Here is a 13,883-nt window from a genome sequence, read left to right on the forward strand (position 1 = left end):
CCAGGCATGCTGGTGTGTGCCCGCAATCCCAGCATTCAGGAGGTGAAGGAAGAATCCATCCTCGCACCAGATAAGCCAGGCATGATGGTGTGTGCCCGCAATCCCAGCATTCAGGAGGTGAAGGAAGAATCCATCCTCACACCGGATAAGCCAGGCATGATGGTGTGTGCCCGCAATCCCAGCATTCAGGAGGTGGAGGACGAATCTGCTACTAAGCAGTTTGAAGCCAACCTGGGATACCTGAGACCCTGCCTCAAGATGAAAATAAAAAGAACACAGCTGAGAAAGCTGGGCCTGGTGGAGCACATTTATAACTCCAGCATTGCGAGGCCGAAGCAGGAAGAGAGTGAGTTCAAGACTAACCTGAGTTAAGTAAAAGCCCAACTTTAAAAACCAGGGGTGAAACGGGCAAGGCAGCTCAGTGGATGAAGGTGCTCGCTGCCAAATCTGATGGCCTGAGTTCTGTCTTCGGGTCACCATGTGATGGAAGAAGAATACTAACTTCTGTAAGCTGTTCTCTGAGTCCCACATATGACCCTACACACACGCACGCACGCACATACACACATTCACACACACATATATATACACACACATACACATTCATACACATACGCACACATGCACACACACATTCACACACACATACATACACATATATACACACATACACATTCATACACCACACATTTACACACACATGCACACACACACACACATACACACAGAGGCACACATGCACACAGATACATAAACACACCTTTTAAAAGAATAAGTTGGAGAGCAATCAAGGAAGACCCCAAACCAACCTCTGGCGTCCACACACATGCATGCACACACATAAAGGCTGACAGATGCACATATCACACACAGGAAGGGGGGAGGAGGGAAGCAAAGCCTGTGGGAGAACCGGGTGGTACTGATGGAAGACAACAGCGTGAATACACTTAGTCCACTGGCCTGTCCTGAAAGACAATTAGCTGGGAAAAGGCACGGGCAATACCGCTAACTTTGTCTTCCAGAACACCCAGCGGTTCCTTCCTCTTCCCCAGTCACAGCTCCCTCAACTCTCTTCCACACCCCCACACCTTCAAAATCCTTTATCTCCAAAGAGGTCCCTTTGCTGTCCTTGTCCTTCAAGGTCACTGCCCCATTTAAAATTGTCTCACAGCAGGCTAGAGAGATGGCTCAGTAGGGAAGAGCACTGACTGCTCTGGCAGAAGACCCACGTTCAGTTCCTTGCACCTACGCAGTGGCCCATAACTATCTGATAATCTAGTTCCTGGGGTCCAGTGCTCTCTTCTGGCCTCTGTGGTCACCAGAAACACATGTGATACATATACATACATGCAGGTAAAACACTCCAGGGGCAGGGGAAATGATTCCGTGCTGATAGCGGGCTGTTCAAGCATGCGGATCTGAGTTCAAACTCCCAATATCCACATTTAAAACACCCAGATATGACTACATGCAAGCCTGTCACCCCAGTGATCTGGCAGTGGAGACGAGAGGAACTCAGGGACTTGATGGCCCTGAGCCTAGCACCAGGCTCATGAGAGGACCTGCCTCAACGGAAGAGAAAGAGAGCAATAGAGCAGGACACCAGGCATACTCCGCTGGCGGCCTCCGCTGGCGGCCTCCGCTGGCGGCCTCCTCTGGCGGCCTCCTCTGGCGGCCTCCGCTGGCGGCCTCCTCTGGCGGCCTCCTCTGGCGGCCTCCGCTGGCGGCCTCCTCTGGCGGCCTCCGCTGGCCTTCTCCTGCAGTTATATGCACCTACATGTGGGCATACTCCACACATGAAGCACATGTCCTACACAACAGAGCACTCAAACAATGTGTCTCAGCCCCCAGGACACTTCTCTCTTCCTCAGCATCCACTGGGCTCCCTCACTGCTCCTTCCTAGGGCCCAGGTTGCTTCTCCTTGCCCTCCAAGCCATGAACTTCCTTTGGTCTCCATGATACACCTTCTTCCTGTTGAGCTGACTGCATATGCTCTGGTATCCTTGACACATCAATGGATCCAGCCAGACACCTTCTCAGAGTCCCTAGTGAACACAAAGTACCCTATGCTCCCTTCCAAGACCCCACACCACCCCATCACCTTACCCCCTACAGCATCTATCCCAAGACCCCACACCATCCCATCACCTCACCCCTGCAGCATCTATCCCAAGACCCCACACCATCCCATCACCTCACCCCTGCAGCATCTCTCCCAGGACCCCACACCATCCCATCACCTCACCCCTGCAGCATCTCTCCCAAGACCCCACACCATCCCATCACCTCGCCCCTGCAGCATCTCTCCCAGGACCCCACACCATCCCATCACCTCGCCCCCTACAGCATCTATCCCAAGACCGCACACCATCCCATCACCTCGCCCCTGCAGCATCTCTCCCAAGACCCCACACCATCCCATCATCTCGCCCCTGCAGCATCTATCCCAAGACCCCACACCATCCCATCACCTCGCCCCTGCAGCATCTCTCCCAAGACCCCACACCATCCCATCACCTCACCCCTGCAGCATCTATCCCAAGACCCCACACCATCCCATCACCTCGCCCCTGCAGCGTCTATCCCAAGACCCCACACCACCCCATCACCTCACCCCTGCAGCATCTATCCCAAGACCCCACACCATCCCATCACCTCACCCCTGCAGCATCTCTCCCAAGACCCCACACCATCCCATCACCTCGCCCCTGCAGCATCTCTCCCTTGCCTCTTTCTCTTCTCTTTCAGCCTCCGAGGTGCACACCATCCTCCTATTGACAGTCTCCACTATGCTTCTTCCATCACTCACCATCCTGGCAAATTCCTATGCATCTACAGAAGCCTGGGACTTTCCTGGGGCTCCAGCAGGATCGAGTTTCATGCTGACCTGTCCCACCAGACCCCAAGCTTGGAACTGAGGGCATACACTTGCGTGATTAGTGCATTCATTCATTCATGCATGCATTCATCACAAACTGTTAAGTAACCGTGTCGTGGAAATCAAAATGATGCTGAGCAAGTTGAGTGAGTTCCAGGGGAGTTCAGAGTCTGGTGGGAAGAGGATGCTTCTGTGACAAGGCTGTGATGGGTGGGCAGGTCATGGAGGCTTCTCTCATTCATGGCTTTTGCCAGTAGTCCTGTGGGCACCATGGCCCTTGGTTACCACCTCTTCTTTCTCCTCTTCTTCCTGGTCTCCCTCCTCCTCTTCTTTTGGCGTTGAACTATATCACCCAGGGTGGCCCCAAACTCATGGTAATCCTTCTGCCTCTGCCTCTTAAGTGCTAGGATTACAGATGTGAGCCACCATACCTACCATTCAGGGTATTCTTCTGAGGAAAATGAATCCTGTTGTATTGTAAACTTTTCATGGAGACGATTACACACTCAGCCTTAGTTTCAGAAGCAGGAAACTCATGTGCCCTTCTCCCAGTTGCCCCAACTGCGACATCTGGCCTGCATGGATCCTAGTACAAGGCCTGGAGATAGACATGCTGAGCTTACATCCGTCTTGAGTGTGTGCACACATGTGCACATGGGTTTCTCTGACATTTTCTCCTGTGTAGAACCCAGCACGAATTGTCAGAGTGGGGCTGCCCCTGTGCCACTGACTCTCGATCACCAGAGATTCTTCCTTTCAGCAGGAGTGTGTCTTCACACGCAGCAAGATGCTGCTGGGCTCTCAGATCAACTAGTAAATGAAGTCCCAGTTAGCAGAAACAGTTTAGAGAAAGCCAGGCGTGCAGATTTCCATAGGTGTATAGGTGGGCCCAGGAGAAGCACCGTCTCAGAGAGACAGTCACAAGCAGCTTCTCCAGGAAGAAAGTCACTGGGAAGCAAGGTGGGGTGAGGAGAGAGATGAGGTGCGGTGAGGAGAGAGACTGCAGGCTGTGAGTCACCGCGTGGTCCAGGCATGGGATTGCCAAGGCTCAGAGAAAAATTATAATCATTAGGTAGTTTAAGAGGCTGGGGGAGGGACCAGAGGGGCAAGCTGCAATGGGACCCCCCAACTCCAAGGCCCACAGCAGGCTCTCCTCAACTCACCTTCATCTCTCCTGCCTTTTCTGGGTCTGTGTCCCTTTCTTTCTGAGTCACATGCATGTGTGTGTGTGCGCGTGCACACACACACACACACGCACACACACACATTGGGTCCCTGTCTCTGTGTCTGACTCCCTCTCTTTCTGGGTCTCTGGTTGTTTTCCCCTCTATCTACCTATCTCTCTGTCTGTCTGTCTGTCTGTCTGTCTGTCTGTCTGTCTATCTTCCCCTTTGCCCCTCCCAGTATCATCTTTGGAGCCCCCACCCAGATTCTACCCATCCACTGCATGCTCTTTGACTGGGCTGGCCACCTCTCCCATCCTCCTTGCGCAGGGTCAGCCCTATCCCCATTCTTCCCAGGTTATAGCATCTTTCACTGGGAGGGGCTCCCATTAATAACTGTGTCTGCTCCTCTGGCCAGAGATGGGAGGGAAGGGAGCACAGAATCTTGGAACGAAAACTAGGCAATAAAAAAAAGCCAGGAGGGCGGTGGGGGGCAGGGCCAGCTGCCCAGACCAGGGATAAAAGGCTTTGCTGGCGTGTCCAGGAAGAGACACCACCCTGCTCCTTTCACACTTGCGAGGAGCCAGAGTGACTCGAGTCGGGTTGCATCTTCCCTTCACAACCGGAGGAGCCTGTGACCCCATCTTCTCCAGCTCTGGCCTCTACCACTGCATTCTGTCCCCATGTCACCGAGGCTCTGGGCCTCCGTGTGAGTGGGATTCTCTGCTCCGAGTCTGTTTCTGGTTCTTTCTCGTCCACTTGATCTCTGCATTTGTTAGACCTGGACCTCCAGCTCCAGAATGTTCCTTCTACTGACCATACTCCAAGTCTTGGCGCTAGGTAAGAGCAATGGGGTTCCCTGGATACTCTGGGATGAGCTGGGGATGGGTTCTGGGGTATAAATATGTTCTTGGGGGCAACCTGGTTAGAAAGAGTCCCAAGGGTGTTAGGAGGCAGAGAGAGGAGCACCCTAGGGCCTGCTGGCCAGCCAGGGTAGCCTAACTAGCAAGTTCTAGACCACTGAGAGACCCTGTCTCAAAGAAACAAAAAATATGGGTGGTGCATGGTAAATGATGCTTGAGGTTAATCTTTGGTATATATTTGTAGAGAGAGAATATATATAGAAAATATATATAGAATATATATAGAGAGAATATATATATATATAGAGAGAGAGAGGAGAGAGGGAGAGAGAGAGAGAAGAGAGAGAAGAGAGGGAGAGAGGGGGAAAGAGAGAAGAGAGAGAAAGGAAGAAAGGGGGAGAGAGAGAAGAGAGAAAATGAGAGATGAGAAAGAGAGAGGGAAAAGAGAGAGAAAGGGAGAGAGAGGAGAGAGAGATTGAGAGAGAAGAGAGAGAGAGAGAGGGAGAGAGAAAGAGAGCGCAGTGTGGCTGTGGACCTCACTTAACTAGAAGTTCATGCCCTCATTCTAAGTTTGGAGACACCAGGAAATAGGGTTGGATGTAGCACAATTAATAAAAACCTAGAGACAGATATTGGGGTTCAACCTGAAGGTCAGAGAAGCAAACAACCAACCACTGGCTCTTACCTCTACCTCAGTCCAAAATGGAGGTCCTGCTTCCAGGACTCCTCAAAAAGAGCCAGTGGCTGGTTATTTTGCTTTTCTGACCTTCAAGTTGAACCCCAATATCTGTCTCCGGGTTTTTATTAATCATGTTACACTGGGGAGAAAGGCCACTACAGGAAATGGGGGAAATAAGCAATCAGAGAAGAGCCTGACGTCTTGAGGGACTTCTGACAGGCCCAGGGGCGGGAAGGATAAAAGTGGACCGTGGAGGAAAGAGTGAGGTCCCAGAGGCCACACTGAGGGGCATGTGGTGCTCTGTGGGGAGCACCGGAGAGCCAGGGAGCTGGCTCAGCAGTTAAAGCACTTGCCCCTCGACCAAGAGCAGAGTTCAGATGCCCAGAACTACATAGGCGGCAGCTGTGATGGGCATCCTTTAATTCAACTTTGAGAGGCAGAGACAGGGCATCCCCAAAGGAAGCTGACTAGTAAGACTACCACAGAGGGTGGGCCCTGGAGTGGACTGAGAGATTCTGCCTCAGTGAACCATGTGGAAAAGTGATCAAGGAAGATTCCCAACAACCTTCAGGGCTCCGCATACATGTGCGTACATTAACACACATGTGCCGTGCATGTGTGTACCCACTCACATGGAAGTACACACACGCATGCATACCACATGAAAATGGAAAAGCAAAAATATTCCTGGGAGCCATGAATGCTGGTGCGTGCTGCAACTCCCAACACATGGGAGACTGAGGTAGGAAGAAGGCCGGGAGCTCAAGCCCAGCCTTGAGCTCAGTGAGACATCTTGTCAACCTCGAGGAAAGAAAGTGCTCAGGGAAGTGTGGCATCAAAGACTGCAGCTACAGCCAGGCCCTGGATGAGCTGAGCACAGTGACAGAAACCATGGAGGTCCGTGGAGGGAGGGGGCAGTGATGAGTGCATCTCCTCCTTGGAGCAGAAGGAGGTGGATGGTGTAGGTGTTGGGCCCCAAGCGAGTGTCTCTGTCTGCTGGGCATTGCACAGAGTTTGGATTAGAGGACATTTGTTCACCTTCTCTCCCCACCTCACCCACCCCATCTGTCCCCAGCCCTTGTCCAGGGTCAAGGAGATGATAAAATTCTTGGTGGCTACACGTGCATCCCGAACTCCCAGCCGTGGCAAGTGGCCCTGCAGGCGGGTCCTGGGCGTCGCCTTGTGTGTGGAGGGGTACTGCTGTCCGACCAGTGGGTCATCACTGCTGCTCACTGTGCCCGCCCGTGAGTGACCGCTCTTGTTCTCATGCCCATCACTCACAGATGCCAGGGTTCCGCAGCTTAGCCGTAAACCCAGACCCATGTACCAAACACAGCTCAGAAGCTAGGTCGTGATGTGGAGTCTGGAAAAGGATCTAGATCGAGAGGCCTAGTTCAGAGTGTGGAGTCCAGGCCGATTCAGAACTCAAAACCAAGAAACCTACATGGACACAGGAACGGAGTGAGGAGCCCCAAACTGCCCTTGAGTGTAGCCCAGAGAGGAAGAAATGTCAGATGAGCTGGGTAAAGAGAGAATGCCAGGCCATGAGAAGGGAAGGCCACAAGAGGCCACACGACGCTCAGCCCACAGTTAGAGGGACATGGGTTAGGCTCCGAGTGAAATTCCTCACCACAGAAGAAAATGGGGCTGGAGCATGCTCTGTGGTCAGACTTTCAGCGGCATTTACTCCTGGGGTTTGTGGTACAGGATTCTTCACGTAGCCGTGGGCAAGCACAACCTAAGAAGGTGGGAAGCGACTCAGCAGGTGGTGCGTGTGGTCCGCCAGGTACCGCATCCCCAGTACCAGCCCCGGGCTCATAACAACGACCTGATGCTGCTGCAGCTGCAGAAGAAGGTGCGGCTGGGCCGAGCAGTGAGGGCCATTCCCGTGGCCAGGAATTGTGCTAGCCCAGGGACTCCCTGCCGCGTGTCAGGCTGGGGGACCACATCCAGCCCCGTTGGTAAGGAGCCCTCACCCTGGGTCTGAGGGAGGAGGCTGGCCCTGGACTATAGTTCTCCAGTCGTGATGCTTCTGTGTCCCCCACCTCAGTCAGGTACCCCAACGCTCTGCAGTGTGTGAATGTCAACATCATGTCGGAGGAGGTGTGCCGTCGGGCCTACTCTGGAATCATCACCTCCGGCATGGTCTGCGCCGGGGTGCCCCAAGGCGGAAAGGACTCCTGTCAGGTGAGGCCCAGATTTGTATTTGGGACGCTTTGGGGCTTGGTCTTGGGTACCACAGTATCTCAACAGAAAAGTCAGAGGATGTGGTTGGAAGGAGACCTCAGAGGTACAGAGATGCAGGAATCACCCAGCTGCCTGCCTTACCTTGTAGTCACATGCTCCTTTGAACTTAACCCAATTATGCCTCAGCTTTCTGTCTTGTCTAATTAATTTCTTAGGTCTGTGGAAGCAGCATAGAGTGGCATGTATATACAGGGAAATTTGGGGAACCACTGGAAAGCCAAAGTTAAGACTGGGATGTGAAGAGATTCAGCCATCCGAGTGGGCGGGCGTCAGATCCCTGGAGGTAGATAGGGATGGGACAGTAAAGAGGGAAGCAGCTGCCCTGGCCTGAGGCTGAGCTCAGAGGTGAGGAGGGCTGGTGTCTAACTGTTACCCCTGTGGCTGACCCTATTCCCATTCCCCCTCCTCACAGGGTGATTCTGGGGGACCCCTGGTGTGTGGAGGACAGCTCCAGGGCCTTGTGTCCTGGGGAATGGAGCGTTGCGCCATGCCTGGCTTCCCGGGAGTCTACACAAACCTGTGCAATTACCAAAACTGGATCCAGAAGACGATGCAGGGCAACTGATGATCCGTCTCATCCCATCGTTACCAGCTGTCCCCCTGCTTTTGCTGCCTCCTCCCCTCCCCCACAGTCTGGAGTCCCTCACAGCTTTTGTCACAGCTTGAGACTCCCTGGGTCTAGAAGCTGGCGTTCAAATGCTCTGAACCAGCATCCACATTCAAAGAAGGCTGCTTCCAAAACTCTTACCCAGATAAATAAAAACAAAAATGCAATCATTCCTAATTTCCTCGTGTTTTTCATTAGTCCAATCCCACGAACACTGTGCTGTGAAAAGGGCCTGCTCAGGCAGCCTGCCACAGCCGATCCACTGTGCTCGGCTTGCCTGTCTCTGAGCTGCCTTGTTCCCTGGTAACTACACAGAGCATCTTCCTTCTGCTAGTCAGAGTAGGGGAGGATAGCTAAGTTCAAGTCCCAGCAAAGTCTACCTCATTCTGCTGTTCATCTCCAACCTTCATCCCTGTTTCTAACCCCCACAGAGGCAGAACACAAATGACCTTGAATGCCAGGGATCCAGGCCCAGCCCTCCTCCCTCAGACCCAGGGATCCAGGTCCAGCCCTTCTCCCTCAGATCAGGGATCCAGACGCAGCCCTCCTCCCTTAGACCCAGGATCCAGGCCCAGCCCTTCTGCCTCAGACCAGGGATCCGGGCCCAGCCCTCCTACTTCAGACCCATGGATCCAGGTCCAGCCCTCCTCCCTCAGACCCAGGGATCCAGGCCTAGGCCTCCTCCCTCAGACCCAGGGATCCAGGCCCAGGTCTCCTCCCTCACACCCAAGGATCCAGGCCCAGGTCTCCTCCCTCACACCCAGGGATCCAGGCCCAGCCCTCCTCCACCATACCCAGGGATCCAGGCCCAGCCCTCCTCCACCATACCCAGGGATCCAGGCCCAGGCCTCCTCCCTCAGACCCAGGGATCCAGGCCCAGGCTCCTCCCTCAGACCCAGGGATCCAGGCCCAGCCCTCCTCCCTCATACCCAGGGATCCAGGCCCAGGCTCCTCCCTCAGACATAAAGTCACGAGTGTAATATAGAGATAGCTAATAGTGTGATAAAGATTTGCTGGCCTCAGGCAAGCCATCCCTAACTTCCCAAGACTGTTAGTCATGAATCTCCTTCCCTCCCTCTCTCTCTCCCTCCTTCCCTCCCTCCCTCCTTCCCTCCCTCTCTCTCTCCCTCCCTCCCTCCCTCCCTCCCTCTCTCCCTTTCTTTTCCTCTCTCTCTCTCCCTCCCTCCTTCCATTCCTCTCTTTCTCTCTCTCTCTCTCTCTCTCTCTCTCTCTCTCTCTCTCTCTCTCTCTCTCCCTCTCTTCTCTCTCTCTCTCCCTCTCCTCCTCTCTCTCTCTCTCTCTCTCTCTCTCTCTCTCTCTCTCTCTCTCGTATTTACCGAGCATCTACTGCGAGCAGTCATTGTCTATTCTGGACGCCCATTGTGCAGCAGTCTTCAATCTAGCAGCTGGGAAGAGATGGTCAAAAGTCCACCCCAAATCCCGGCTTGTGCAACCTGCATTTCAGCAGTGGGCAGCCCACAGGAAATAGTAAACATCACAAAAGCCAAGTGCAGTTCCTGTGAATAGAAAGGCCGTTCAGCTATGCTGAGGAGCAGTGTCCACTCATGATTATGGAAACAACCGGAGAGGCCTCAGGCCCTTAAGAACTGGTTGGTAAACACAACCATTGTTAGATTCAAGTGACAATAAATTTATAGTGAAGTAATTTGAGATGGTTTGGCGGTTAAGAGCACTGGCTGCTCTTGCAGAGGTCCTGAGTTTAATTCCCAGCACCCACCTGGTGGCTCACAACTGCCTGTAACTCCAGTTCAGGAGATCTGATGCTGTCTTCTGGTTGTTGCAGGCAATGCATACACACACACACAAATAAATAAATTTTAATAAATCAGTCCATACAGTGGCATTTACAGTTCAGCTGATAGCTATCACTCGCAGCCATTTGTGTATATTCTACCCTATCTGTCCATTTTCTGTTTGCTGCGACAGAATAGGTGGTACGCACCACTTGAGGGATTACTTTATTTTAGCTCACAGTTTAGGGGATGTGGGCAACCATCCTGGTAAGGAAGGCATAGAGGGAGAAATGCAGCCTTCCCACAGTTCAGTGGAGGAGGAGGGAGGGAAGGGGAGGGGAGGGCATGAGGGAGGGGGAGGAGGAAACCAAGGACAGATCAATAATCACACGGAAGTCCAGCTTGCTAGCCCAGTGCAGCATTGGAGGTTCCTCACATGAGCAGGGACAACACGGAGGCAGTGGGATCATGACAAAGCCCCTCGAACATGGCTGGGCTCATGAACACCGCAGGCCTGGATCTCTGTCCATGGCTGGTAGGCAGCTGGGCAGGTGGGAGAATCCCCCTCCAGCCCTTGTTGCTATAACCTTGGAGAGGAGCCTTGTAAATCTTGGGAATTTTAGCCTTGCCAGACATGTGACATTTGTTTACTTTTAGAGTTTCATGAGTATTCCACACCTTTCCTTCCTGGAAAGAATGTACATGTAATTCAAAAATAATCATTTTATTTTAGACAGGATCTACTATGCATTCTTGGGTGGCCTAGAACCGGCTATGTAGACCAGGCTGCCCTTGAATTCCCAGAGCTGTCTGCCTCTGCCTCCCGAGCAGTGGGATTAAAGGGGTGTGCACCACATCTGGCTGGCTTATTTCTCTCTCTCTCTCTCTCTCTCTCTCGTGTGTGTGTGTGAGTGTGTGTGTGAGTGTGTGTGAGTGTGTGTGAGTGTGTGTGTGAGTGTGTGTGAGTGTGTGTATGTGTGTGTATGTGTGTATGTATGTGTGTGTGTGTGTGTGTGTATGTGTGTGTGTGTGTGTGTGTGTGTGTGTGAAGTCAGAATGTATGAATTCATGCAGATGCCTACGGACACCAAAGAGGCCATAGGTGTTGGATTCCTGGAGCTGGAGTTACAGGCAGTTCCCAGCTGCCCTGTCTGGGTGTTGAGAACCTGGCTTGAGTCTTTAGCACGAGCAAGATTAGCTCTTAACCACTGAGTCATCGCTTCAGCCTCCACGGAGGGCGACCCCTTACTTAGCACCTTGATGCATCACTATTAAACCATGAGGCTTCATGCTTGTCACCAAGAGCTCATATGAATGCCACTATAACTATACAAAACGTCCCAACTTAAAAAACCTCCACAGTCTTTAAAAATTCAAACACTTTAAAAGTTCAGTCTTTTCAAAATATTCACTTTCTCTACTACATCAAAGTCTTTTAACTGTAGGCGTCTGTTAAAAAAAAAAGTTAAATACTTTCTTACTCCGTGAGGGAAGAGCCAGGGCACAGTCACAGTCAAATCAAATCAAACCCGAAGTCCAACAGTGGCAAGCTCAGGGTTACTAAGTTTCAAATTTGGGACAAATGGCTGAGGTGCATATTTAACATGACAAAGTAGATGCTGGACTTCAGATTCTCCCAGCATCCCTCAGTTCTAACCTCTTACAGGGCCCTCCTGGCTGGCATAGCCTGCCCCTACCCTGAATTCTGCAGCCCTGGAGGCTGGGCTGCCCTTCCCTATACAACCTGGCATTTTGTTTACCCACTCTCTGTGTACCTTTGGGCCTCCTAGCTGCTGCACCGGTTCCCTCTCTTTCTTCTCCCAACACCCTCTCCTCCTCACGTGGCACAGCTCAGTCTGATCCCGTCCACTCTGGACTCTCCCAAACGTTCCTGCCTCTGACTACGTAGATAGTGTGGATAAGAGGGAGATCTCGTCTACAGCAGACCTTCTCCTCCACCGTACCTAAAACAGCCACATTCTCCTTTTTATTTCTTTTTTCCACTCGAGTACTCGTCAGTAGTCTAGGGCTTGAGCAATTCTGCTCCCCTGGCTCTGCCAGCCACAACCTCAAAGTTGGCATTCTAGCCCCAGACCGGCTCCACTCCACACCTGCTGGTATTTGTCTCCAAAACGCGCAGGTCTGTACTGCAGCAGGGCTTCACCTTCACCAAGAGCCTCCTCTGGGACTCTCCTCAGCTCTCTTCGGCGACTCTGCCGCATGGTGCCGAGCCCCAGCTTCTCACCATGACCCCTCAAATACTGGAGCTTGTGCCGCAGACCAGAGTTGCACCTTCTCTGGCCTCTTTTCGGGGGCTCCAAGCCTTGCCACACAGGGCGAAGCTGTAGGTGCTCTCCATGACCTCTTCATGTCTTCAAGACCAGTACCGCCCAGCGAACTTTCACACATCACCAAGTTTAGATGCCAGCACAAGATACAGCCTTGACCCTCTCTCTGAACCACTGTGTGCTGACCCTGAGGAAACACCTCCCAGAAGACTTCACCTCAGCGATGCTCGCTTAACCACAGCTGATTCTTCAGCTCCAACCCATCAGCACCCATTGTCCCAGGAAAGAAAAGATTTCACGTGTTTCTGGTCTCTTACTAATCACAGATTCACCCCCATCTGACCAGAATCACAGAATCTCAATTAAAAATACCAATTAGTCCAAACAAGAGTTTTTAAGAGCCTCTGAAACATCCCTCTGTGGTGTGGGAGAATTGTCTGTATTCTGTCAATCATGTTTTAAATAAACACTGATTGGCCAGGCAGGAAGCATAGGTGGGAAAACCAGACAGGAAGTAGAGGTGGGGCAGGAAGAACAGGAGAACTCTGGGAAGAAGGAAGCTCTTCCTCCAGTCCTTCCCAGACCACCGAAGAAGCAGGATGTGACCTATCCCACTGAGAAAGGTACCGAGCCATGTGGCTAACATAAATAAGGATAATGGGTTAATATAAATTATAAGAAATAATAAGAAGCCTGAGCTAATGGACCAATCAGTTTGTAACCTAATGTACACTCTCTGTGTGATCTTCTTTGGGGCTTACGGGTTGTGGGAACTGGGCAGGACATAAACCCCAACAAGCCGGCCCTCGTGTTACACCTCTGAAGTCTCACAAGCCAGCCTCACAGTCTGTGGTGCTCTTGGCCTCATCTTCTAAGTCCCTATAATAGCTCATTATGCTCTGAACATCAGTGGCTTTTCTAACTCAAAGTTCCAAAGTCCTTCCACAATCTGCCCCAAAGCATAGTCTGGTCTGTCACAGCAATATCCCAATTGTGGTACCAGCTTTTGTCTTAGTCAGGGTTCCTATTGCTCTGATAAAGATCATGACCAAAAGCAGCTTGGGAGGGAAGGGGTTTATTTGACTTAGACTTCCACAGCATAGTTCATCATTAAAGGAAGTCAGGGTGGGTGCTTATGGCCCAAACTGAGGCAGACACCATGGAGGAGTGCCACTGCCACTTACACGCTTGCTCCTCTTGGCTTGCTCACTTTGCTTTCTTACACACCCTAGGACCAATGCCCATCGACTGGGCTCTTCATGGCAATCAAGAACATACACCACAGGCTTGCCCAAGGCAATCTCCGAGATTACTCTAATTTATGTCAAGTTGACAAAAAGCCAAGTAGGACAGAGGGAATATTTTAATTTATAACTTCCTGAGCCTTAAGGAGCCTTCTACCA

The 13,883-nt window shown here is 52.0% G+C and overlaps 1 protein-coding gene across 1 annotated transcript; it reads left to right on the forward strand.

The window, feature by feature from the left end:
• The first annotated feature begins 4,842 nt into the window (after positions 1-4,842).
• On the forward strand, positions 4,843-8,487 carry Klk14 (kallikrein related peptidase 14). The gene is made up of 5 exons (XM_075952632.1): positions 4,843-4,882; positions 6,660-6,828; positions 7,292-7,545; positions 7,635-7,771; positions 8,244-8,487. Exons 1-5 carry the CDS (start codon positions 4,843-4,845, stop codon positions 8,394-8,396), a joined length of 753 nt encoding a protein of 250 aa, XP_075808747.1. The 3' UTR covers positions 8,397-8,487.
• The last annotated feature ends 5,396 nt before the right edge of the window (positions 8,488-13,883 follow it).

The sequence above is a fragment of the Microtus pennsylvanicus genome, chromosome 18 (genome assembly GCF_037038515.1).
Source record: "Microtus pennsylvanicus isolate mMicPen1 chromosome 18, mMicPen1.hap1, whole genome shotgun sequence".
Lineage (NCBI taxonomy): Eukaryota > Metazoa > Chordata > Mammalia > Rodentia > Cricetidae > Microtus > Microtus pennsylvanicus.